The sequence below is a fragment of the Panonychus citri genome, unplaced genomic scaffold (genome assembly GCF_014898815.1).
Source record: "Panonychus citri isolate SS breed McGregor unplaced genomic scaffold, ASM1489881v1 Contig00077, whole genome shotgun sequence".
NCBI classification, from domain to species: domain Eukaryota; kingdom Metazoa; phylum Arthropoda; class Arachnida; order Trombidiformes; family Tetranychidae; genus Panonychus; species Panonychus citri.
The window spans coordinates 3,276,057-3,301,963 of record NW_026515482.1 but is presented as its reverse complement, the minus strand read 5'-3'; the positions used below and the strand labels follow the sequence as shown (position 1 = coordinate 3,301,963).

The 25,907-nt window shown below is 31.9% G+C and overlaps 5 protein-coding genes across 9 annotated transcripts; 1 reads left to right on the top strand and 4 right to left on the bottom strand.

The window, feature by feature from the left end:
• Nucleotides 1-95: 95 nt before the first annotated feature.
• On the top strand, nt 96-632 carry LOC128387148 (DNA-directed RNA polymerase III subunit RPC10-like). The gene has a single exon (XM_053346328.1). It carries the CDS (start codon nt 186-188, stop codon nt 513-515), a length of 330 nt encoding a protein of 109 aa, XP_053202303.1. The 5' UTR covers nt 96-185; the 3' UTR covers nt 516-632.
• A 274-nt stretch (nt 633-906) lies between these two features.
• On the bottom strand, nt 907-4,699 carry LOC128387128 (FACT complex subunit spt16-like). Its single transcript, XM_053346289.1, has 4 exons — nt 2,071-4,699; nt 1,816-1,985; nt 1,455-1,717; nt 907-1,353 (listed from the first exon to the last, which is right to left on the bottom strand). The coding sequence occupies exons 1-4, from the start codon at nt 4,579-4,581 to the stop codon at nt 1,058-1,060; spliced, it is 3,240 nt and encodes a 1,079-aa protein (XP_053202264.1). The 5' UTR covers nt 4,582-4,699; the 3' UTR covers nt 907-1,057.
• A 437-nt stretch (nt 4,700-5,136) lies between these two features.
• On the bottom strand, nt 5,137-18,218 carry LOC128387133 (NAB transcription cofactor mab-10-like). Of its 5 annotated transcripts, none has more exons than XM_053346300.1 (12): nt 17,512-18,218; nt 12,589-12,690; nt 12,081-12,218; nt 8,584-9,473; nt 7,594-7,770; nt 7,032-7,151; nt 6,748-6,881; nt 6,510-6,681; nt 6,221-6,426; nt 6,084-6,160; nt 5,861-5,983; nt 5,137-5,611 (listed from the first exon to the last, which is right to left on the bottom strand). In XM_053346300.1, exons 2-12 carry the CDS (start codon nt 12,683-12,685, stop codon nt 5,226-5,228), a joined length of 2,520 nt encoding a protein of 839 aa, XP_053202275.1. In that variant the 5' UTR covers nt 12,686-12,690; nt 17,512-18,218; the 3' UTR covers nt 5,137-5,225. The 5 variants fall into 5 exon arrangements, with proteins under 5 accessions (XP_053202275.1, XP_053202272.1, XP_053202270.1 ...); XM_053346297.1 differs by lacking the exon at nt 17,512-18,218 and adding an exon at nt 14,149-15,910 and having other exon boundaries at nt 8,584-9,431; XM_053346295.1 differs by lacking the exon at nt 17,512-18,218 and adding an exon at nt 14,149-15,909.
• Nucleotides 18,219-21,183: 2,965 nt separating this feature from the next.
• On the bottom strand, nt 21,184-23,242 carry LOC128387137 (26S proteasome non-ATPase regulatory subunit 3-like). Its single transcript, XM_053346312.1, has 2 exons — nt 22,657-23,242; nt 21,184-22,520 (listed from the first exon to the last, which is right to left on the bottom strand). Exons 1-2 carry the CDS (start codon nt 23,104-23,106, stop codon nt 21,465-21,467), a joined length of 1,506 nt encoding a protein of 501 aa, XP_053202287.1. The 5' UTR covers nt 23,107-23,242; the 3' UTR covers nt 21,184-21,464.
• A 780-nt stretch (nt 23,243-24,022) lies between these two features.
• On the bottom strand, nt 24,023-25,530 carry LOC128387143 (uncharacterized). The gene is made up of 3 exons (XM_053346322.1): nt 24,533-25,530; nt 24,293-24,454; nt 24,023-24,208 (listed from the first exon to the last, which is right to left on the bottom strand). The coding sequence occupies exons 1-3, from the start codon at nt 24,981-24,983 to the stop codon at nt 24,192-24,194; spliced, it is 630 nt and encodes a 209-aa protein (XP_053202297.1). The 5' UTR covers nt 24,984-25,530; the 3' UTR covers nt 24,023-24,191.
• Nucleotides 25,531-25,907: the final 377 nt, after the last annotated feature.

Genomic DNA, 25,907 nt, shown 5'->3' with positions numbered 1-25,907 from the left:
TTGAAAACATTACCGAAAAGAAATCGATTAGTCTTCTTTTTTTTCGATATATCGAAAATTATTCTCTTTCTTTTGAAACCGAAAGATTTGTTTTCGTTTCTTTATCTCAGTCATATGTTTTGTTTGGAATTGTTTTTTAATTAAATTGTTTTCGTTTCGATTTGAGTTTTGTTTTAGAATAGAAAATGGTTCTTTTATTCTGTCATTTTTGTGGTATTCGATTGACTCTGGAAGAAGGACCTAAATGTTATCGGTTCTATTGTAAAACTTGTCCCTATGTTTACAATGTTAACCAGCGAGTAATTAACAGGAAATATCCTCGTCTGAAAGAGGTTGATGAGATATTAGCTGATTCCAAAATTTGGGACAGTGTTGATAAAACGCAAGTTAAATGTCCGAAGTGTGAATTTGGTGAAGCCTATTTCATGCAGATGCAAACACGTTCAGCCGATGAACCAATGACCAATTTTTATCGTTGTGCCAACAAGGAATGTGGTTACCGATGGAAAGAATAAATTAATTAACAAATTGTCTCATTTGTTGGTTTTTTTGCTCGTAAATAATTGGACGAAATTTTATTTACTAATTGTTAACAGTTTCAATTTTTGCTTATATAAAGGTGATAGACGAGACACACTTATTTGTTTATCTTTTTCAGAATTTCTATTAATCAAAATTTGGGTTCAGTTTTACTGTAACACAAGTGATACTTTTACTTTTACTTTTACGTATTCGTGTGGTGTTTAAATTTGAAATATTAATGGTGAATGATCAATTTACAATGGAGTTGAAAGGGTTAGCTGAATGATAAGGTTAATTGTGAAGAGAAAATTTTCAAAATTTATGAATATCTTTTTGTTGTTGTTTACGGATTAAATAACTAATGATGATTACGATGCCAAAATCTTTGTCTTTTGGTTATCATTTACTCGTGAAAAAAAAATTGGTTAATCCATGTTGATGTTTTGTTGCAATAATTGTATAAAATGCGTAAGAGTATCGAGAGAATTGTAATCATTTTGGTAGAATGTTCAACCTTTAAGGAAGATTTTTTTGTTCATTTTTTGAATTTCTTTTTCTTTTGATCGGATCCATGATCTCGAGGTCTTTTGGAGCCATTTTTCATTGGACTTTTATCCTTACTTGGTCCTGAACTGTGATGACTTTTACTGTGACCTGAAGAGTGACCTTTACTCGGCCCAGAACTGTGCTTTGATTTGGAAAATTTTTTATTTCGATGTGTTTGTTGTACCTCTCCAGTTTCTTCATAATCTTTTTCTCTATCAGCACGAGCAGCTTCTTCTTCCAATTCAGACCAATCTTTTCCACTCTCTTCACTACTGCCAAGATCTTCTACAAAATTCAAAAAAAAAGAAAAACAAGAAAATTAATTATTAGTAAATTACCAACAACAAAATATGAACAAAATTTTTGAAAAGAATAATTTGACTCACCTGAATAATCTTCACTTTCTGTAACATCAGAACCTGATGCATCAGATTCTGATTCATCATCATCGTCACTCTCTTCAGTTGGGTTATATTGTTCATCTTCTTCATCCTCATCATCATCATCTTCTGCTTCATCACCACTTTGAGGATCCAAGAATTTCCAACCTCCTTGGTCAAAGAAACCATTTGGATCATCTGTTATGGTCTTCATGATTTTAACCCAATTCAATGATTGAATACCTTCACTGTAACGAATATCACATTGACTGTGGAAATGAAGAAAACAAAAATCAATTAATTAAAATCATTAAGTTCTCATGAAGTTAATCATTAAAATATTAGAATATGTATTAAGTATACACACTTTAACCATTCTTTAACATGGTCTAACATGGCCATGGGAATGGAACCAATCATGGCTACTTTTCGGGAGTAATCTTTGAAAATGAAGACCATGTCAAAATTTTTAAGATGGAACTGAACTCTTTCAAAGTGAACTAATTCAACTTCATCGAGAGTAATAACAAACGGAGGCTAAAAAGAGAGAGAGAGAGAAAAAGAAAGTTATTAAAAGCGAAATGGATTGAAAAACAAAGAAAATAAATTAATCGAAATTTACCCAATCAGTGAGATTAACCAAACAGAAAGATGTTGGTTGAAGATTAACAATTGATCGATGGGGAACACCAGGGAAAGATAAATCTCTGAAAGGAGTGTCAAATTCAATGTCTCCCTTGGTTTTGGCTTCAACGTTGTCGCAAAAGTTTTTGAATGCAGCCTTAAGTTTACCTCGTAATTCACGTTCAGCTTGTTCGGCAGCTAAATCATCACGATCATGCATATGCTGATGTTTTCCAAGATCAGTAGTAATCTCACCAACTTCGGTGTAAAATTGAACATCAACATGTTTCTTTTTACCAAACATGATGGCATTTCTTAAAGTAAAGTGAATCAGAATAATCATCTCACCATCACAGGGTTGGAAGAATGCGTGTTTAATATTATTGTAGAGAATATCAACTTTATCACCTCGAATTGATGTAAATCGAAAACCATTTACATGAGCTTCCAGGGTACCAGAAATACGTTTAGAATAGATGTTTGGTCGGATGTACAAATCTTTCAATTTAGGATTACCCTTGTTGTTACTGATAACCAGAGTATCTTGTTTAACAATACCTTCTTTCTCTCTTTCCTCTGCTTCACGAGTTCGAAATTTCTTTTGAACCTCTTTGATCAAACGAAAAGCGGTATTCAGATTGGAAGATGGAGCTGAAAGTTCACCAGGTTCTTTTACATTGGTTGCTCGATAAGTAATTTCTTTCACAAAGGTAGCATCTAGATTGGAATACATTCCACTCTCGTTCTTGGTCAAAGTTGACCCTGGATGAAAACAATTAATACGAAGGTAAGTGTAATCACCTTCAACTGATTGTGAAATGTTTTTGATTGTTGATATATGGAATGGTACAGGTAAACCATAAATGGGTAAAATGATTGTTTCATATTTACGATCAACGAATATTTTCAATTCGGATATTTCAGGATCTTTAGGCATATGATTAATTGATTTGTAAGAGACATTCGATTTTCGAACTTTTTGTTGTTCTTTTCCACCCGATTTTTGAGCTAAACGTGCTTTCGCCGCTTCGTTAAGTTGCTGTGCGAGCTCTTTCTGATGTAATTTTCGCTTCTCCTCTGTTGATGCTTCGGTTCTCAATTTTGAATTGAGAATCGTTGTTCGTCTACCAGTACGTCCCAATAAACCTTCATCCAGCTGAGGTTTAACATCTTCTTCCTCTTCTTCAGATCCTTCTTCGTCGTCTTTTAAAAAGATGGCTGCACTTTTCAATTTTCTTTTAGCATTGGTCAAAATTTCAGCAGGTTTACCAGCATTAACCAAAACGGTATCAGCGACAAAAAGTGCATATACTTTTGATTCTTTGTCTTTTGCTGCTTCATTGATGAGATTTGATAGACCGATGGCTACATTGAATACCATTCCCTTTCTTGCAACAGCGGTCACTTTGGGTGCGATTAAAAGTGCAGGCTCACGAAATTCAAGTCCCATTGCAAAACCAATATTCTTGGTCATCTTATCATTAAGTTCAGGATATTTTTTCTCGAGCATATCTTGAGCCACTTTATAAACATCACAAAGCTTAACGCCATCTTGTAATTTGTTGATAACAGCATCAAGTGTGGTGATTAGGAAATCATACAGATCTTGTTGCTTTTGTGTTGGATTAACCAAAATGGTACGGACAATGTTTGAACAATATTGCCGATAACGAGCTCCTAGAGAACAAATGATTGATCCAAAGTGTAGATTATTTTTATCACTGGCAGCACTGAATTTGAGACTGTAGTTACCACCAGACTGTATTATTGGCAAATAACATACATCAACTGCATGAGAATCCAAATTTTTAATGTACTTTTTATCTTGCATGGCTTTGTCCACACCTTCAGTTAGTTTAGTATGTTTAACCTTTTTGTCAGAATCAATAATTTCAGTGATCTCTTCTCTCAGATATTTAGAATACACTTCAACAGTGATACCACAAGCTTTCTTGATTATTTCAATTTCCGAATCCTCTTTGGCAGCCATTATATAAGCAACTGAAGAGCTTACATCAGTAGTGTTTAAATTTGAATCATCAAATAACTTTTTCCAAGAGTCAAGGAATTCATTGGAAAATTTGTCCTTACTAAATTCACCAACCTTCTTGCCATTGGAACGACTTTTAGCTAAAGTATCCAATAATTTAGAGAAATTGGCCTGATCTTTATCCGCTTTATCACGAACCAAAAGAGATACTGGTGGTACATCTTTCTCATTTTCTTTAGATGATTCAATGGCTTTAAGAAATTCAACCTTCTTTTTACTGGCCAATATTTGTATAGACTTTTCCGATAAGACAATTATAGTGTCAGTCAACTCATAACCAAATAGCCATGTTTGTAAGGCAATTGATTTAGAATATGTAACATCATCATCAGAGCCAACACAAAAGACGATAGAATCAACATCATTTAGGTTTACTTCATTGGATGGATTTTTCCAATGCTGGTAAAACCTTTTAGCACGTCGGAAGAAGGCATCTTTATCCAAGGATATAGCAGCCATGTTGCTTCATAAGAAGAGTCACAAGATTTAACAAAGACTTAACCACAATTTAACTGTTTAATTGTTGGGGACAAAAAAACGCGGATTGAAAACATTAAACAAAAACAATTGAATCTCACCAACATCAAATTCCGATTGAGTGGGAAAAAGTTACGCCATCTCACGTTCGTTCATCGCATTTGCAGTCGAACGCGCCAAATACGAAAAGTTTCATTTTCGAGGAAAAAAATTCAACTTGACAGAAATTTAATTAAATCTAATTTTCTTCCTAAATTCTAACAATCAAATAGTAGTGGTTGTTTCTGATTTAATCGATTGTCTCGAATAGAATAAATCAATGAATATCATATCTTATATCTAAGGTATTACTTTAAAGATAGCATAAAATTTTAATTTATTTTGTTAATTTGCTGTTTAAATACATGATGATTAAATGTAGGGTATAAATTATTGAGGGTTAATGATGATGATTGATCAGTTAATTAAGATAATCAAGGGGGAAAGATGAGATGATTAGAGGAAAGAAAGAGGAAAAAGTTTTTTTTTCTTGATTCCAATTGTTTTAGTAAATTGAATTAGATTTGGATAGTTGATTTGGTTTCACTTTTTGTTTTAATTGTCTCCTTCATCCAATGTTAAAATTGTTAATTATGTGACCAATTAGTTGATTGTATTGATGTTGATTTAGGTGAACCATTTTCAATTTGTTTAACACGTAAATCAATTCCATTATCATTTGAGCTTCCATTGCTGTGTGAACTATGGTTATTAATTTCATCATTTGAATTGTGATCATTATGATTGTTGATATTATTATTTGAATCTTTTGAATCTAAATGATGATGATTATTATTGATTATTATGGTTTCCTTAATTCGGTTACTTAGATCACAATCTTTAATATGGACATCGGTAAATTCCTTGACCAAACGAAGTCCTTCATCCAATAACGTTTCATGAGCTAATTGTCGAGTTAATTGATTTGAGACAAGATGATTTCCCGTTTTGTTAGCTAAATGGATTAGAAATACTTTATATCTTTTAAGATGCTAACTCAATCTAAATTGATTTCCAATTAAAATCAATCATAGTCTCCAATCACAATCAATAGATAAATCTTAAACAACTAATCAAATATCGTCTTAATTGCTAGTATTTCTTGATAGAGTCTAAATTTCATCTTCGATTAGTGTTTAGAACTAATCGAAAAATTTAAGATTCATCTTTGATTACATGAGACTAAATCATCTTCTAATTTAGATTGAATGGATTAACTTACTTGGTAAAATGCGATTGAAATTATCAGAATTCTGGGAAGATTCATGAACAGGGGATTCATCAGGCTGACCAGGTTGACTCATGCATGGAGATAATTCATTGGAATAGACAGAGAATTGAGAATCTGAACAATTGAAAGAGACAGAGAAATTTGAATTGGATTAATTGATAAATTGGTCAATTTTCAAATGATCTGATTAAAGTAAATCGATTATAATAATTACCTGTATCATCAGTGTCAACTTTTTCATCTGATAATGAACGATTCAATCCTCTGTTGTTATTAATACCTGATTGGAATCTGATAATTAAGATAAACAATTAGTAATCAATGATATTATATTGATCATGATTAACTTACTTTTCCCATTTTTTTAATTGCTTGTTGATTTCACTTTGTTCATTGATTAATTGCATTTGTTGCGATGAAATATTTTCCAGTTCAATTTGAACTTGATTAATATGAGATAAATTTTGTAAATCATGAGCTTGTTGTAATTGTGATTTCAAATCCTTTTGTTGACATTCAAATGTTTTCAATTGATCAATTATATTTTCTAATCGACCCTAAAAATTTAGAATCAAAGAAAAAGGTAACAAATTAATAATTAACAATCAAGAACATTACAATTTACCGGTTAATTATTTACCTGTCGACGGGATTTCTCCTCTTCAGTACATTGTAATTTAACTTCGTAATTAGAATCATTTTCAGATAATCGTCTTCTTTTTCCTGATGATGATCCATTTCCCTCAATGATCATGGAATCAACATTATTATTATAACCAGAACCGTCCAAAATTTTGGGATAAAATTGAGATCTAATGGATGAACAATTAGAATTGGAGTTTGAATGATGATTGGAAATTTTTCTTCGAAAATCTTACCTCGAATGTCCTTTTGAATATTGATACCCTGAGTTACGAACTACCTGACGAGCAAGTGGAAACAGTTCATCTCGACGGGTCAGTAGAGCGGGAATATGTTTACAGATCTGAGCGGCGGCTTCGTTGACCGATACCTTGCGAGGAAGAAACAATTAACCAATTGTACAAAAATCAGGGTCAAATCATTTGCTAAAAGTTTATCATTTCCTTTTCCTTTTTATTCTTGTATAAATTGTTAATTTCCTTTTGTAAAAGAAAAAAAAATCAAAGTTAATTGTTCTCACCTCATGAAGAGTTAACGGTTTCTCTGGTTTTCGTTTACAATCAAATCTACCATAAATTGCTGCATATTTCCGTATCTCATCCATACGTTTAGGATCATCTTCAGCCATGTTGATTACGACCTGAATGTTAACAATTAACAGTTAATCCAATTGTTTACAAAGTAAATCAAAGTTTAATCAATTAGGTGACAAAAAAAGTCCAATTGAAAAATTTTAAGACTCAAAGTTTTTACCCCAGAAAATTAGCCAAAGGCAATTTTAATTGTAGAGTAACAAAACTGGTGAGTTGGTATATAAAATTTTTACTAATTAATTGATTAAAGTATTGATTAGTTGATTAGTTTCATTATTTGTCTTTCACAGTTTTTTTTTCTTCTTAGAATCAGTAAGAGTAATTAACCAAAGTAATTAACAATTGTCATCAAACCTTTACACAGAAAAGTTGATTCTGGTCAATGAGAGACACAAATGAGATAAAAACTCAATAGGAAATTGAAAGTAATCAACAGAAATTAAATTACTCTAAAAATTATTCCACATAATTAACCAACAATTAACTAACCTCTAACTCCTTACTGATTCGTTTCTTATTGGTAGCCAATTTAGCGTCCATTGGAGGTAAACTTTTGACCAAATTTTCAGCGGCCTCAGCTAATCGGATGATCTGATTATCAACAAGAACCGGGGTCAAGGATATTGGAGAAGCGGGTTGACCATATTCATTAGTAATCAATCTAGCCTATTAAGGAATTAAGGTGAAAAAAATCAACAATTAATCAAACAATCAAGTATCAAACATTTGCCATAACTTCAATATTGAGATTGTAACAACTTTTCAAGTGCTTTGAATTGTATTGATATTCAAAAAGCAATTAAAACTTCATCTCAAATTAAATTTACTTTTTCCATCAAGTAATTTATATGTAATATAATTTGATGATTAGTGATGATTGAAAAAAAATTAAGCCTTACGGTTATCATATCAATTTAATAATGTTATTAATCTGATGTCCAACATTTAATTTAAATGTTTACACAGATTCTCAAGTGATTTGAGTTTATTATTAAAAAGCTTTCTCATTCCTCGACATTACAAATGTCCAAAAATATCTCGAATCTATAAAATCGAAGATAATTAATCTATTAAATGAACAAAAAAATACGAATTTAAGTTGATAAGATTCAATTAAATCTATTGCAATGATAATGATACGATTTTGTCACAATTAAAGTTAAGGTAAAATGTTATTAAATTGATTGAGTTTTGTGGCTTAAAATTGTTTCTCAACTTGTAACAATTAGTTACAATTACTATTACTGCAACATAATTACAAGATTAGCTTAACAAATTAGTTTAATTGATCATAATTTGCATAATCATGTGGAAAGTTGTTCTTATCATGCTAATTGATTCAGAACTTTTTTTAAATACTTTGAATTTATTTTACCATTAGAACAATTAATTCACGATGAGAGATGTTTACAATTAACCTTTTTTGTTTGTTCGTTAGTTAATTATTACATTTACCTGAGGATAGATTGATTATCTTACCTGATTCTGTGAAGTGATTGAGGTTAAATTGTTTGGTGGACATTGAATGTTTCCATTTGATGTAATCGTTATACTATTATCTTTGGATGAAGGTGAGGGTGGACCTGAATGACTAGATGAATGATTGGATAGAGCGGTGATTCCAACGGACCCATTGGTTGGAGTACTTGATGATTTCGGATGAATAGAGAGAGAAACTGATAGAGATGATGAACCGGAAGAAGATGCTGAGGAAGAAGATGAAGATGAAGTAACATGATGGTGAGATGAAGGATGGACACTTGATTGTTGTTGTTGTTGTTGTTGGTGCTGTTGATGATGATGGTGATGATTTTGGTGTTGATTTGTACCTGAAGATGAAGATATAACTCCAAGTGATCCCATTGAGGACATAACGGTAACATTGGGCTGTTGTTGTTGTTGCAAAGCCATTGAGCCGATATTTAATGGTGACGATGATATTGAAGATGATGAAAGATTAACAGGATTAATTGATTTTACATCTAATTGTTCATTACCAGGAAAAACTGATCTGTTACCATTAGAAGATGAATTATTATTATTACAAAGATTACTTGGATTAACCAATGGAAACCCTGAGCTTGAATTGTTGTTTAGATTATTGATATTTGCGGACGGCGGTGGAGGTGCTAATGGTAACACCGATGGTGGAGCTAAACCGTGAAAGGTTGTCGCAGCTACGGCGGCTACTGCCGCTGCTGCTGCAGCTACTGCGGCAGCCGAAGATGAGGTTGAAGATGCAGTTGAACCGGAAGAAGATGAAGAAGATGAAGATCCAGTAGAAGAGGTTGGATTGGGAGGTTGTAATCCACCAGTGGGTCGATCACCTGAAGAGGGAAAAGTTGGTACCAAAGCTGCTTGAAACATAGCTAATGAATAGAATACCAAAGATTTAAGAAGAGAAAATCCAATTGATTCATTAAATTCTAATTATCATCAAATGTAGATTAATGAATCTCCCTCTCTCCTCTCTCAATTTACTAATCATTTACGTTGATTGATGCTCTTCTTTAACAACAATTAATTACATTTTTTTTCCTATTTCCATTGAAACTTTCATATTACAACCAAACGGTAAAGCTTTATAATGAGTTCCAGCTGATTACTGATAATAAGTTGACCATAATGATGATGGTCAGTGAGTCTTCAATCAACACAATCATTATCATCATGTTTCCATGATTAAATAGCCTTCATCTTGCCCTGAATTTCATTCTGAGGTTTTTTCTCTCATTCATTTTCTTCATCATTTTTACTATGGGTTTTTATGTTGATCGATTTTTCCATTAACTTTAATTCAATAGGGAATTAGCTAATATCTATTTTGTTAAGCTTCTTTTTCCCTGGATATTGTTAATCTAACAAGAATTGTAATTAATAAAATCATCTTTCCATCATCATCATCATCATCATCCTCATCTTTCTGATAATATTTTCTTTTTCTTTTTCGAACTTTTTTTTCTTCATCTTCGTTCTCATTATTTTCCATTCTCTCTCTCTCCATGTAATAATATCATCTTCTTCCTTTTCGCCACTCATGTTTACTTTTCAGAATCTTTTCTGACCCGTATCATCATCATTATCATCTTCATCATCCATTGAAAGTGATGATAAAGATGAGGATAAAATAAATAATCTAATTTTGATGAAGATTTATGGTTGAATTTGATCAGAATCTCAAATTCATTGAAACACCAACAATCAACTCAACTATCAATTCTGTGGGAGATGAAAAAAGTTTCATCGATTTAATTACATTAATATTTTTCTACTAATTATATTAATCATCGAATTGATAATCAACTAATTGTTGGCAGCAATTTGTCTAATAAAATTTGCTTCAATACATTGATTCAAGTTGACTGATTATCATCATGTTATTTGATATTTTTTCATCTGGAAAGATGAAAAAAATCGTTTTAATCTCATAGACAAACATAGGAATTGATAAAAATGTTTCATTAACATCATCAACTAATCACTAATTATAATTAGACAACAAAAAAAAAGATGAAAGTAAAATTATTACAATTACAATTGAAAAACAACGACAATTTGATTGTCTAACATTTAACATACAAACTAATAATTCACTAATTAAACGTCTTACAAATAATAATCAAATTAATCACAGGAACAAAAATCAAGGTATAATTATAAACAAGATACAATATAAATTATAATTCAATTTAACACAATCAGTTAATTAATCATCAAAAGTTGTTATCATTACAATTGGATTATAATGATTATTAATATAATCCCATTGTAGTGATAATTAGTTTGAAGAAATTGTCACAATCAAGAAATGAGATGAAATTAAATTAATTGCAATAGAAACATGATCATCATGAAATTGGATTGTAATCTAATCTGAACAATTAATGATTGAAAGACAAATGATAAGTTTAAATTGTTTCGAAAAAGTTTTTTTGTTCAATTGAATAGAAGAAGAAAAAAAAATTCGATTGGTGAAAAGATTTTGAGATCACGTGGATACGAATTGATAGCCCATTGGTCAGGATGATGAGGATGGAGAGGAGAAAGAGATGAAGGATGAGGATGATGAGGAAGAAGAGGAAGTAACATAAAAAATGTTGATAAAAAGGCGCAAACTCTTCATATCTTGATAGACTTTGGGTTCTCCTGGTTAATCATCCCTCATCATCTCCATCCTCATCCTCCACCCACCCTACATCCTCCCTCTCCATCATTTCCCATGAGTTTCAACAATATTTTGATATAAAATTGAAAATAAGCTTAATGAGCAAACTCAACAATCTTCATATTCAACTCGTTTTTTTTTCAAATCCCCAAAAAAATCCCAAACAATTAAAACCCAACAACCAAATCATCCAGAGCTCATTTGTTACTAATTAACAACAATTAAAGAGTTGCAGTAAAACAATAATTAACCACAATGATAAACAATTTAAATGGAAACAAGAAAATGGGAAAAAAAACTTTCCCATAACAAATGAAAAAGATATAAAAACTTTTCGATTGATGTTTTTTTTTTCAATCTCAACACAATCAAAATAAAAAGCCAACAATTTAATTTGATAAATAATCAAGTTAATTGTTGTAAATTTTTTGCTTTCTTCCCATGTATCCATATACTTTGAAAATGATGAAAAATGACAAAAAAGTAACACAAAAAAAACAACAAAGGTAAATCTGATTCACTCTAAAAGGATTGAGACTTTTTTGGTTACCTGTTTTTTTACATAGTAAACATAACGGTAAAAAACATCAACAATGTTAATGATAACAGTTGATCACAATGATAAAGGTAATTGTGATAATAGTGATCATATCAACTTGAATTAAATGTAACCATATGTTGATAAAGTTTTGAGTTTTTTTTCCTCATCAATTCTTGTCTTGAATTGATCATTTACAAATCTTAAATTTCAATCAATGATTAGCTAATAAATTAATGATTATAAAGTAATTATGATTAATGATCAACTTACCTGGATTGCTGACCCACTCTTGAAGGGCCTTCTGAAGACGACGGACATGTAAGGGCTTACTGGCCATTCCCACGAGCGCCATGATTTCAAGAAACTCTTCCTCCCCTGCATCACAAAGCTGCTGAACATCATCACCTCCTGAAATTGAAAATTCAATAAGAAAAACAAAACAAAACAATCAACAAATTGTTCCTCTAGATTCACAAGCTAATAAACTAATGGCTCAAAGTGTATATATGATGATGCACCATCAGGTTGCCACTTCCTCCTCCTCAAAACCCACCGCCTCCCTTTTTTTGTTCAGATTGTTCATTTTTTGCTTCATGGTGGAGGATCAGGAGTGGGAAATGCGCATCATCTTGATTTAGTTTCAATTAGCTAATGATAATCAATTGTGATCATGGTTTTTGTATCATCAACAATTAGTTTCTTTTGTGATGACTTTTCCTCTTACCAATCAAGACTAATCCTGTTTGTTGATTGTAATTAAAAAAGGTAATCAACTCACCTTGACAAATGAATGTATCATAATATGAGAGCAGATTAGATCGTTGAAGAACCCGATAGAGTTGCAGCTCAGAATCATTTGTTGGACAAGAAGTCATTGCAACTGATTAGTAGATGAATTTTTTAATGGAGGAGAAATAAGAATAGACAAAAATTATGATTAGTTACAACAATCAACAAACTGTGATAATCAAAATATCAATAATAATCAAATCTAATCATCATTATGATCAAGGTTCATTAATTATCTCTGGTAAAACTATACAAAGTTTTGTAAAATCCATTAGTTTGTAAAAATCAATTGTTATCATTTTGTTCATTATTATTCTCAATTCAAATATTGAATTTAATTCAATTTTTCAATCATCACCATGATGATCAAATTGTTCATCTAATGGTGATAATGATGAGGATGAGGATGTAAAAAATTGAATAGTTTGAGTATAATGGTCAAGACAAGGGTGAGTTAAGTCAAGAAGAAAGTTAAATCTTATTAAAAATAAGAAATTGGGATGAAGATGATAAGGATGATGAGGATGGAAAATAATGAATACAAATTAGTGCAGCCATCATCTTCATCTTCATCTTCATCATCAATACCCTTTTGGTTACTATAGTAATGATTTTCTGCAAAGAAGCAGGGTGAGATGTGGGTGTGGGAGAGGAAGATGAAGATGAAGATGGAGATGATGATGAGGAGGTTAGAGCATTGGAATAGACAAGAAGAAGATAAAGAGAGAGAGAGAGAGAGAGAGAGTAATAAGATCTTCCAATTAAAAAGTATCATCAGTGAAGAAGATAAAAAGAGGAAAGGAAAAAGGAAGATAGAAAAAAGAAAGAATAAGAAATTGAAGATAAGAAAAGATGATGAAGATGAGTAGATGATGTTGAGCATGATGATGATAAAGGAAGATGAAAATTCTGAACTTTTTTTTACTTCTCTCTTAATATTAACATTAAATCCAATGGGAAATAAAGACTATGAGTTTATAGGTATTTATAGGGACCGATGAATTATTAGAAGTTTTTTTTCTTCTTCTCATCATCAAGATGAAGATGATAATGACCAATACAAACACTATCTTTGGACATTAATGGTAAACAATTAAAGAGTTAAAGTAAAACAATTAGAAAAAAGATTCTGATGTTAAAGTAAAGCGAGAAAAAAATGATCACCTTTACATTATCATCTTAATCATCCTCATTATTTTTAATGATGAAGATTATGATTACCTGATAGCATTTTAAGTATTGAACATTATCATCATCATCATCATCAACCTGATAGTCAATGATTAGTATCATCCAGTTAATCGTTATCAACATATAGAGGATGACAATCAATTCTAATCAATGGATTTGGTTGAAGAAAAGTTTTTTCCTGATAATCAACTTTGAATTGAAATTTTCCAAGATAATCATCAGATGATTAAGACGAAATCGTGGTGATAATAATAAGGGATTAGGGGATAAGGATTAGGGGCAATGGAAGAGTAAAAAAATGGATCGAAAAGTTATATACAGGGAAGGTCTTTCAAGGAGGAATTACAGGTAGACTTACTTGTTCCATTTGAGTTTTTACTTAGCATTCGGTTTGCCGGAAATAATGGATTGCCCATTGATGACCCGTGTCCAGTGTGACTGGATGACCCTTGAGATGGCGATAATAAAGTTGGACTTGAGACACAGTTTGACCTTAAATTTGGTGTTGAATGGTCGATTGGTAGCATCGAGGAATTACTATGAAGAGCATTGTTAGTGTTACAATTTGATGTAACTCGAATTTCCATCTTTCTCTCTCTCTCTTTTTACTCTTCGATGGTCTCACTCTCACTCTCACTCTTTCTCTTATTTATCTTATTCTTTTTTACTTTCGAACAAAATTTTTAACTCTTTCTTTTTCTCTTTCTTTACCATTCAACGAATAGAATAAATCAATCGAAGTACAGATTAAAGTCCACAGTGGACAAGGGCGAGGTGGTCGGTGTGGAGGAGTAGGAAGAGGAAGAGAAGATGATGAATAAAACAAGGGAGGAGTTTAAATTAAAAACAAAATGGCAATCGAAGTAAATTCCACCATCAACGAAAGGATGATGATGATGAATATTAAACAAAGGCGAAGATGGAAACGATGATGACAAGAGAGAGAGAGAGAGAGATGATGAAGGCGGAGGATAGATGAGAATGATGATGATTTTGATTATGTTTCAAGTGAAAAATCAAAGCGAAAGAATCTGAAAAGTCCCTCGATGTTAAAACATTTCGGTTGTAACATTCACTTGATGATGATGAGTGGGTGGAGATGAGGATGATTAGAATGATGATGATAATGGAGATGGAGAATGAAACTTTTCAAGTTTAAGCTTCGATGCGATCGATTATAATGTTCACTTTTGCGTCGAAAGTTAAAAATTTACATCGAGGAAAAAAGAAGAGAAGAAAACTTTTGTTCGATGTGTTCGTTTACCCTCTTTTTCTCACTTTCTCTTCTATTTATCTTCCTTATCTTCTTTCTTCTTCCTCGATGTAAAAAAATTTAGAGAATATGTTATGTATTAACTCCAATATGGCACTTTACATGAGAGGCTGGACAATGGAAGATAAAAGAAGATGAAGATGGAAAATTGAACCTTCGAACCAATAGAAACTGTTCTTTGCTTCCTTCGAACAACTTGTCTTCGTCCCTCCTTTAAATGTTCCTCATCATCTTTATCTTCCTTATCTTCTTGTTTCTTTTTCTTCTTCTTCTGTTTTCTTAACCCTTTTTTTCCTCTTAAAGTCCAACCTTTCCCTCGATGCACCAATAATATCAATTATTTGGTGACAATAGCGACACTTACACAATAAGAAAAGGGGTTGAGAAGATGAAAGATGACAAAAAAAGGTATCACTTGCTGTAGACACAAAAGGTAAGTTTAGAACGAAAAAAAAGTTTAAGATTCTGATAAAAGGTGTTTAAGGCTCTAAAGGGTTAAAGGCGTTTGCATCGAGGCAAGATGATGATATTGAATGATTAGGGATGACAATGATGAGAGAGAGATGATAATAAGGATAAATACACTTTAGAATATTAAGAAAAACGTTTTTTTTCAATTTCTCTTTCTTCATTCAACAAATAACAACTTTCATCATTTTCTTTGGATTTGTTGTTGTTATCATATCATCGTTGAGAGCAACATTACACTTGAATATATGACCAGAGACTTTGATGATCACAATCTCAATCAGTATCATCATCATCATTAGCATCTTCACCCTCTCCTTTTCTCCTCATCATCATCAGCTCATCGTCATCTCACTCTCATAGAAAAAGCTTGAACCTTTTTGCTATTTAATAGAATATGTTGTTGAAGCCTCGATGCAAAAGTATGAGTAGAAAAAGTCGTCGGTGGTTGATAATATAGGGAAAAGATGAGGAGGAAAAGTAGAAGAGGAGGAGGATGAGGAGAGAGGGAAATGATGAAGAGGAGAATTATATTTCTCTCCATAGGAGCCATTTTAAACTTGCTTCGATGCTTCATTTTGATTCAGTTTTTTTTCTTCTTTTTGATGATGAAAAAGAGGAGAAAGAGAGAGAGAGATGAGGGAAGAAAAGAGAGTATTCTCTTATTCTTTCTCTCTCTCTCTCTTCTTCCCACTCTCTAGATCTTTTATAGAGCTTCGTACATTCGACGTTCTAATAGAGAGAGAGGGTATTTAAAGGGTGGAGAGGAGGAAGAGAAGAGGAGGAAAGATGAGTTGGAGGGAAGAGAAGGAAAAGAAAAGAACTGAAAGGAGAAAAAGAAGAAGAAACTTTTACAGAATAAAAACATCGAAGTTTCTTCTTTTGTCCAAATTAGAACTTTTTTATTCTCTTTGTTTCTTTGTTGATTATCATCATCATCTTCTCATCTTCTCTCATCCTCTCTAATGTTCATCATAAAAACTAATCATCATCTTCTCATTTTACTTGATTGTGTTTACATTAAACAAGGGGAAAAGTTGATAAATTTCATCTTTTCAACATTTTTCATTAAAAGCGATGAGGATGAATTTTTATCTTCTTCTATCATGATGAATATTATCATCGTTTTTTTTACTCTTTTTCAAAAATCTTAAAAATTTCAATATGTTGGCATTAAGATGAAAACGGTTTTTTCTTCATCCAATTTGAATAATACCTTTTGTTAGATTTAAGATGAAAAGAAAGGTAAAAAATGTTTATCATCCATTTATCTTCCCATTCATCTTTATCATCTTATTATTACATCTTAAGTGATGGGCTGATAACTTTGATTAACGGTTAATTTAAAAATCAAATATCATCGTTACCTTTTAGTAAATCATATTGATAAGAAATCAGATTCATTCTGATTTGATTTGATTAAGATTTTTTTCTTTCACAACATTGATTTCAATTGTAGATTTGAGCAATTAGTTGATTGTTGGGAGATTGTGTTTGATAAACAATCAATCTAAATATTGATGAGTTTGATACAAAATTGTTGATTTAATAGTAACAATTAGTAATCAGTTACCTTGATCAAGGGAACTTTTTTGAATACTAATTTAATTGTGGTAAGTTGATAACAATTGATTTGATTATCATTAATTAATTGTTACAATGTGATATTAAATGGTAACAAGTTGAGTTTACTAGAGTCATCGGGTGGTTGATATTTAAACTAATTTGATCATATTGATTATTAACATTAGGATAACGTTTCAATTGTTTAAATCAAGTTACAATTAACTAATCATATGTTGAATTTTCATTATTCTTGTTGTAACTGGTTGACTAACCGATTAGTAAACACGAGTTAGATTTAATTACTTGATATGTTGATAATTTTGTGGTAACAATTAGTGAGATTAAGTTATGGTTGTCCCGTGATTAGATTTGATTTACTATTAATATTTATGAAATTAAATGATTGTTACTTACATTTTAAGATTGGTTAAAATTTTAATCATTATCATTGATGTTTGATTAGTTGATTGATTGATAAAAAATGGTTTCCCAATCAAAACAAATCATGATTATCCAACATGGTATCCAAAGTATATCCAAGTCTGTGTGATTAACTTTTGGGGTTAATAAATCAGTAAATATAACAATTAATGTGTGAAAAAATTACTTTTTAATTACTACAATTATTTACAATCAACATGGACAAAAATAAGATATAACTACAAAAACAGTTTACCAAAACAGAGATGATGATAAAACTGAATTTTATCATTTGGTGGGAGGCAAAAAAACATGATTTTTATGAGAGAGAGAGAGAGATGAGGATGAGGATGAGAGGGTGGTGGAGGTAGAGTGAGGAGAGAAAGTAAAAACAGAGGATGAAGAGGAAAACTTAACGGGCGATGTTAATATTACACAGAATAAAAAAAGGGTTAAAAAAGATGTTGACAAAGTAGAGAAAGAGGAAGATGATGATGGGGAGGTGGTGGAGGAGGAGGAAAAGGAAAGAGGTGGGAAGGAAGATTTGATTGGCAAAAAAAGGATGAAAAGATGAAAAGAGAGATGATGATGATGATGTAGAAGAAAACTAAGGTAAAAAAAACACCAACCAAGAAAAAAGAAGGAAAAAACTTTAACTCCTTGGATGATGAGGAGCAAATAGCAAAGACCCCTAAAGGGAGAGATGAGGATGATAATGTAAGGGAAGAAAAATGATGATGATGAGAGCAGTGAAGAGGAAGATGAGAGAGAGAGAGAGAGAGATGAGGAAGAAAAAGATGAAAATGAAGAAAAAAATGTAACGTATTATACAATAATTTCCAATCTCTTCTGTTCTCGATCTCGATTTTGACAGAATGAGAGAGAAAGAAAAAGAGAGAGAGAGAGAAAGTGAGTGAGACTCACTTTTAACTCTTTCCTCATCTTCATCTTCATCATTTATAAAGCATCTTTTATCTTCAACTTCAAGTCCCACGGTTTTTTTTCATCTGATTTTATTCTGTCTTTTTATATCTCTGAGTTTTTTTCATTCACGATTCATCATCATCATCATCTCTCTAATTCTCTCTCTTTTTCATCCTCATCTTCACCGAGTTAATTGCTTTGTTAGGGATGCAAGAAGATTCCCAATGAAAGATATTATTAAAGAGACTTTTTTTCCATCTTATTACTAATACTTTTGTATTTGATGTATGATGAAAAAAGATGAGGATGAAAGTAAAAAATCACGAAGATGAGGAAGATGATCTAATGATCATGGTAATTATAATTACAACAAATCATTTGGTTTAATGATACAAATGAGAAATTGATTTCAATTATTTGCTTTTTAATATCTCATCATTCTCGTGGTTTTCAAAGTCAAATCAACAATTAACATTTGATGACCAATTCAATCAACAGTTTATTTGTTTACAAATCAAATTTCAAAATGTCATCATCTGTAAAATAATTGATTGTGTATCAATTATCATTGGCATCATAACCAAGATCAAATGAAACTGGTCCTGGTTTAATTGGCTTATGTAATTTAAAAATAATCTTCTCGATAATCAATGAGCCAATCAATGAAACAATGAAAGCAATTAGAGTTGCAATTATCCAATTGATATCGTAACGTTGAACAGTTGATGAATAAGTAGAGGCGATTGTTGAATTAAATGAATCGTTTTTCCAGACTGACTTTTCAATAACCATGAAAGAATTGAAAATCTCAATGATAATCATGACAAATAAAATGATACCAATTAAGGTGAATAGTTGATGATTTTGTGACAATGTCATCAGATTGTAACGATCGGTATCATGTCGTTTGAAAAAGCAAATATAAATAATCAATAGCCAAGTGTAAAGAAATAGAGAAGCCGATAAACCTTCAGCAATTCCAGCAATATAATGATTGGAATAAGATTCCAGGTTAGCAATTAACTTTTCCGCTAAATATTGAAACACGTAGATACCAATGAATAGCCTTTCGATTATGGTTAACGATTGAACTTTTTGTAAACAAATCGGTAGACTGGTTGTTAAATTGATTCGAGTCAAGGCTCGAGTCCAATCGTTGGAATCGGATAAACGGACATTTCGATTGTGTTGAAGGTAATGACTGTAGGGATAAACTTGTTGGAAAGCAGTGGTTTCGATTAGTAGGCCATATAAGTAGACCAACTTAGGTGCTAATCTTGAGTTTTCCCGACAAAAAGTGATCTCAATGTAACGAGGTTTGTCCATCGGTCGAACCGATTTGAAGAAGACAATTAAATCGGTAACATCGTTTGTCAATAAGCAACAGGTTGACCATAGAGTCGACGAGGGAATCGTAAACTTCCCAATCGACGAACCATTTGAACGTTTAAGGTCAACGTTAAAAGAACCAGGTAATCGATGACCAACTAAATGACCACAACGAAACTTTAATGAACTAACGAAACCACAAGCAACCGGAGCATCGGGCAATTCATATCTCTCAATTGAATTAACCTTTGGTTTTGAATAGAAGTGACAAATTAAATAGACCAACGGGAGAATTGATAAAATGGTAATCATTACAATTAAGAAATAAATTTTCCATTTAGTTGTTTCCCAGCAAATACAATGACTAACGAAATCATCTACGTAAGGATAACATGTTGATAGAGCTTTGTAATTAACTGTATTGCTTGAGTTATCAGCTGAATAGCACAAAGTGTAAGTAATTAAAGGTTTCATCATGAAAGAATCATAATCTACTGGAATTGATTTACCATCTCGAGTGAATAACAGTCCATATTGTTGACTTTTAAGCAATGAAAATAATGATGCAATTGTTTCATTTGATCCAGTTTGATTAAGAAAATTATCTGGTATCTTAAAACCAACTAGAAAATGTTGATCAAATTCACCAAAAAAACTGTTGTCAAAATAAATGTTCACCTCGCTTGTTGATTGATCGACATCCATAGTTTCTCGCGATTCCTTGTTAATTGTTAAATTGCTGTTGATTGTGATGAATTTTGATTTATCTTCACGCCAAATCACCGCTGGAGAAGTGTAATCAACAAATCCTGGGAACATTGTCTTCAGAAATCCATAGGTGACATTTATATTAATCGCTGGTAGATCAATGCTTATATTGAATGAAAGGTAAATTGATATACGACAAGTTGGACAATCAAATGGACGACGAGATAAAACATAAAGGAACCAAGTTAATTGTGAATTATCATCTAATTGGGTTGATTGTTTCTTCTCATAAATCATTGGTAAACTATTGTGAGTAAATGATGTTAACCAGAAAGATGAATTTCGAGTAACTGTAACTCGATCAGGAATTAAACTCTCATCGGATTCTTGGAATGAGGGATTACGACGCTTACAGAAATCGTGAATTCCTTCAACAACACTGTGATTAAGATTCGTAGCAATTAAATCTTTGATTAAATTATCCACTGAATCGTAGGTTGGTGCACAGAAATAATTAGCTAAATTACCGTTTACCTCGTTGATTGTCAACAGTTTCATCAACAGTGTTAATATCAAATACATTTGGATGGAGGTTAAATTGTTCACTATTCAGACATAATCATCGAGCAATTATTAAATTGTTGGGTAAATTAAAATTTAGAATGTACAATTGATTGTAGAAATTAAAAGGCTCCGGATTCTATATATAGAATAACAATCAGTTTTAATTGTTGCCTTTTCTTGGAGATTAATAGAACAATATTTTCCTGCAATTAAGGTTAATTGGAACAATTTTGATTGATTTAGATATTTTTTTTCTTGTTAATACCAGAAGCCATTTATTTAATTGTTTGATGTTGTTGTTTTTTTTCACTAACAAAATTTACCACTCGCTTAATTGTTTCAGAGGCTTTGCTTTTGTTTCTTATTATAAATGTTGGATATAATTATATATCTAAGAGTTAATAAATTGCATGGTAAAAAAATTAGAATTCATCATCATCGGCATCAGACATTTCCTTGGCATATTCCAAGTCTTGTTTTTCCCTTTCTTTCCTTTCTTCGGCGGATTCCAGGTCAGCGTTGTATGACTTAGGAGGGAATCTCATTGCTTTAACTGATTGATTATGAATATCTAAACAGAAAGTGATTCGCTGATGGAAAGCGGCTTGTGGTTCAGCGGTACAATAAACATCAACTGTTTCTTTTGACTGCATGTAACCCTTTTCGTGATCAATTGTTGCCTCGATTACTCGATCACGAATCGCTTTGGCGACAATGTATTCAGCATCTTCGGCACAGTCGAGCATCAACTTTTGTGCTACATCAGCTAAAGAAATACGTGAATAGGAGAGGTTAATCATTCTTACTCCAGTTTTGATTACATTATGACGAAGTCGAATAATCAAAGTGTAAGTATGATCAGCTTCAAATTTGGGTCCAAAGTTTTCCAAGACTTCATTAAATCGAGCCAAATTACCAGTTCTAACAGCTTGGGTTAGTTGAAAATAGGGAGCCAAAGCTCGTCGGAAAATTTGTTGACGAAAAACAGATCGATCGGGAATCTCTCCCAATAATAGCTCTACCGTGATTGCTAGTTTTTGGATAGTTTGTTTAAAACCAACAGCAGTTTGTTGGGGTGATTTACGTAACGCTTGAACCAGATTGGAATGAGCTTCAGAATAATCCAATTGAATTGCCTTGATTCTACCAAGATAGTACAAAAATCTTGCCCATTCATTGATGGAGGCAACTTCAGGGAAAACAGATTTTGAGACCAATTTAGCGGCTTGATCGTAAAGATTGTAATGCAAATATAAACGAAGTAAACAATTGAGATAAACAGCTTGCCCTTCGTAATCGTTTCTCAAAGTTGCAGTTCTTAGTCTACTGTGAAGTAAACTCTTGACAAAGTTAAATTTATTTGTCAATTCATAAACTCGACAATGGTAGAAAGTACATTTGGCTGCCAATAAATCCAAGGTTCGACGATTTTGAGAATTTGAAAGTTTAGCCATAAGAAGATCTGAACATTTGACAGCCTGTAAAATCAGACAATCGATTGAAAAAAAAGATTAAATTAGTAATGAAAGATACACAAATTGAAATGAGGGTAATCACATCATCTCTTATTTAAAGAGCTTAACATCAATATCAGATTTAGAAGGTTAGACTTACACTGTCGAGGTTACCAGAGTCAATAGAGTGAAGAAGCAAAAGTAAATGAAGGTAGACATCAAGTTCAATTAGAAGAGGTGATGAGGCTGCTTTACCAGTTCTCCCTTTAAAAGGTATTTGATTACAAGAGTCAACATCCATAGGCTCTTGTTCAATGAAAGCCAAAAGAGTATCTCTTTGAGCAGATGAAACCGTATAGAAACCATTGATTAATTTCATCAAAACTCTTGAATTAAGCTTCTTCCGGGTAGCAACCAAAGCACGGATAACTCGTAACATAAATCGAGGCTCTTTATTGATGACAAATTTCTCAATACATTTAGCATGTTCTTTAATTTCTTCCAAAACCGTCAAGTCACTGTTCCCTTCAGTAGGTTCATCCTTTTCAACCGGTGTTTCACTTTTACCTAAAGGTTTAACATTCTTCTCCTTTACTTGGGCAACAACCATTGTAAGAATTAACAAAATACCAAATCGATGAAAAAAATTTAAACTTTTCAAATCAAATTAATTTAATTAATTAAAACCAAACAATTTACGATTCTCAATAATCATCAAAGAAAAAGTCACAATCATTTGGATCCAATTCTTAGACCATAAGTGTCTCCATCTGGTGATAGAAAAAGTGACAACCTTTATGAGGAATTTTCGATCTATCGAACTGATTTTCTCTCGATAGATCGGAATTCGAATCCAATTTCGATCCTGATACCGATATTTTTCTATTGTTATTGTTTCTCTCTGATTGTGATTTAATTACGCGTCACTATCATCGTTTGTATTTTGACAATTAAATTGATTAGTTTTACAATTAATTAAGTTTTTCCATCTAAATTTAACCCATTTTTCACAAGGTAAGTGTTCAAATGTTAATGTGATTTTGTTTCAGAGCTTTTTGTATTATCCGATTATTTGTCAAATTCAAATTGAATTTGAATATAATTTTTTTTTTCTCACAAATTTTATTTTTGATTGATTTTTTCTTTTCTTTTCTGTTTAGTTTTTGTTTTATTATTGCTGTTATTTTATTTATTTTTTAATCAAGATATGAATTCTCAAAATGGTAATTATATACCAGTTAACCCAAATGATTCTTGGGATTCAAGAAAAACTACCAGAAGAATGAGACCAACATCAACAACAATCGATTTAGGAGATTATGTTACTCAAGAGAACACTAAATTGACTGGTTTCCATAATCAAGTAGATGAAATGTTGGCCGGTGGAATGGCTACAATGTCTAAATTACGTGAACAAAGGGATACATTTAAAAAGATTAAAACAAATTTAAGTGACATTTTCCAGCAACTTGGTATGTCAAGTACCGTCCTTAGGCTAACCGAAAGAAGAGGTTCAACTGATAACATCATTTTATATTGTTTAATGATTGTTTTCACTATCTTTATGGTTATAGTTTATCTACAGTTTACGTAAGGTGATGAATTTTTGATTTATAAAAGCGGTTTTGATGAGTTGACACAAAGTCAATAAAATTTTATAAAGATTCCATATACAATTGTTCATTCGTCATCATTTCAACAAGAAGCAGCGCCTGGAGGAGAGGAATCAAATAAATGAAGAAAAAGAAAAAGAATCAGTAAAACAAATCCAGAAATGAATTTAATTGTTTACTCACCAAGAATTCCATCAATACATCGGATCAAATTTCTACTAGAATGAGGATAACCAACAAAATGCGTCGAGGGAAGTGAATCACTGGTGCAAACTTTTGTCTTAATTGGATTTAAATAGTTGCTCCTCTGAACACAATATACCAAACATTTTCCTTGGCCATGATCTGATTGGAAAACAAGGACAACAATTAATATAATGACTAATGGAGAAAAATAAAGTTCGAAGATGAATTATAACTTACCAGTGACTCTCCCATGATCCCTTAAACATGGGAATTGTCCGAAACGTTCACCAAAGAAAAAGATGAATACAGTTGACGAAGATGATAGTGATGATGATCTAATTGCGAGCACATTACGATTCTCTGGACCAATGGCAGTTTTATCACTAGAACTGATTACCCTAAGATCAGTTTTATTTTCCGATTTGGCCCAATAAATGTTCATTTTGGTTGACAATGTTGCTGAGAAAGTTTCACAAACACTTGAATCAATTCCTAGGGATGTACAAGTTGCCGGTAAAACAATTGAACGATAAGCGATATTTGCAAGTGAAGCAACATAAGCTGATTCAGAATTTTTATTTGACGAAAAAGGTCCTTCATCATCAAATTGTAATGGTATCACGGAAGCAGCATCACAATTAGCTAAAAGCCACATTAATATAAAACAAGTGGACCAAAGGATCAACATTGTCCAGTAGAAAGGGAAATATTCACAGAGAAAGAGGAAGGAAAAAAAAAGAACACGATTTCCCGTTTCGACAAACTTGATGCTAAAAAAGTGTTTGTGTTGATTGATGTCCGATGTTGACTCGAGAGGAACTTAGGTGTACAGTCCGACACTGAAATAAATGTAAGGAGACAAAGAGATGAAGATAAAAATGGAAGAGGGAGGAGGAAGAGGCGGAGGAGTAGGAAGAAGATGACAGAGAGATGAAGAGGGAGGGAAAAAGAAAGTGAGAAAAAGAAGAAGAAAAAAAAAGTAAAATGAGAGAGAAAAAGGATGAAGAGGTCAAACTTGCGATGCCGCTTGTGATGAAGAAAAAGTCGGCTTCTTTTAACTTCTTTCATCACTCTAATCATCATCTCTTTTCATCCTCTTTCTTTTTTCTTCTTTATTCTTCTTGGTGACCAATAGCTTAACAACAATCAACCACCAAGTTGACTCTAAATATGAGAGAACCGCTTCCTCTCCCATTGTCTTTACTATTATTATCCTGTTAATCTCCATCCTCCGACTTGACCTTTTTCCAAAATTCTATTATCTCTCTTTCTCTCTCTCTCTCTTCCCAATTTACTATGTACACTTTATTTTCCTAATAATTACTATCGCTTATTCTCACACATTTTCCATCTTCTCCTGAGGTTATTCCTTCATTCTCATTTAATTCCTAGTATTTTTTTTTTCTTGTTAAAAAAAGAAACATTAATCCAATTAAGCGACATCTTTTTTCCCAAGTTAATATCTTTTATCCAGAGAATCAAATGTGTCCAAAGTTAATCTTCAATTTTGTATGTTAATTGTTTCCTTTGCCTCTTGAGAAATTGTTTCAAAATGTGACATTTGTTTCCCAATCAGATTAGTTAATCTTCTTCATGTGTATCGATGTTAATC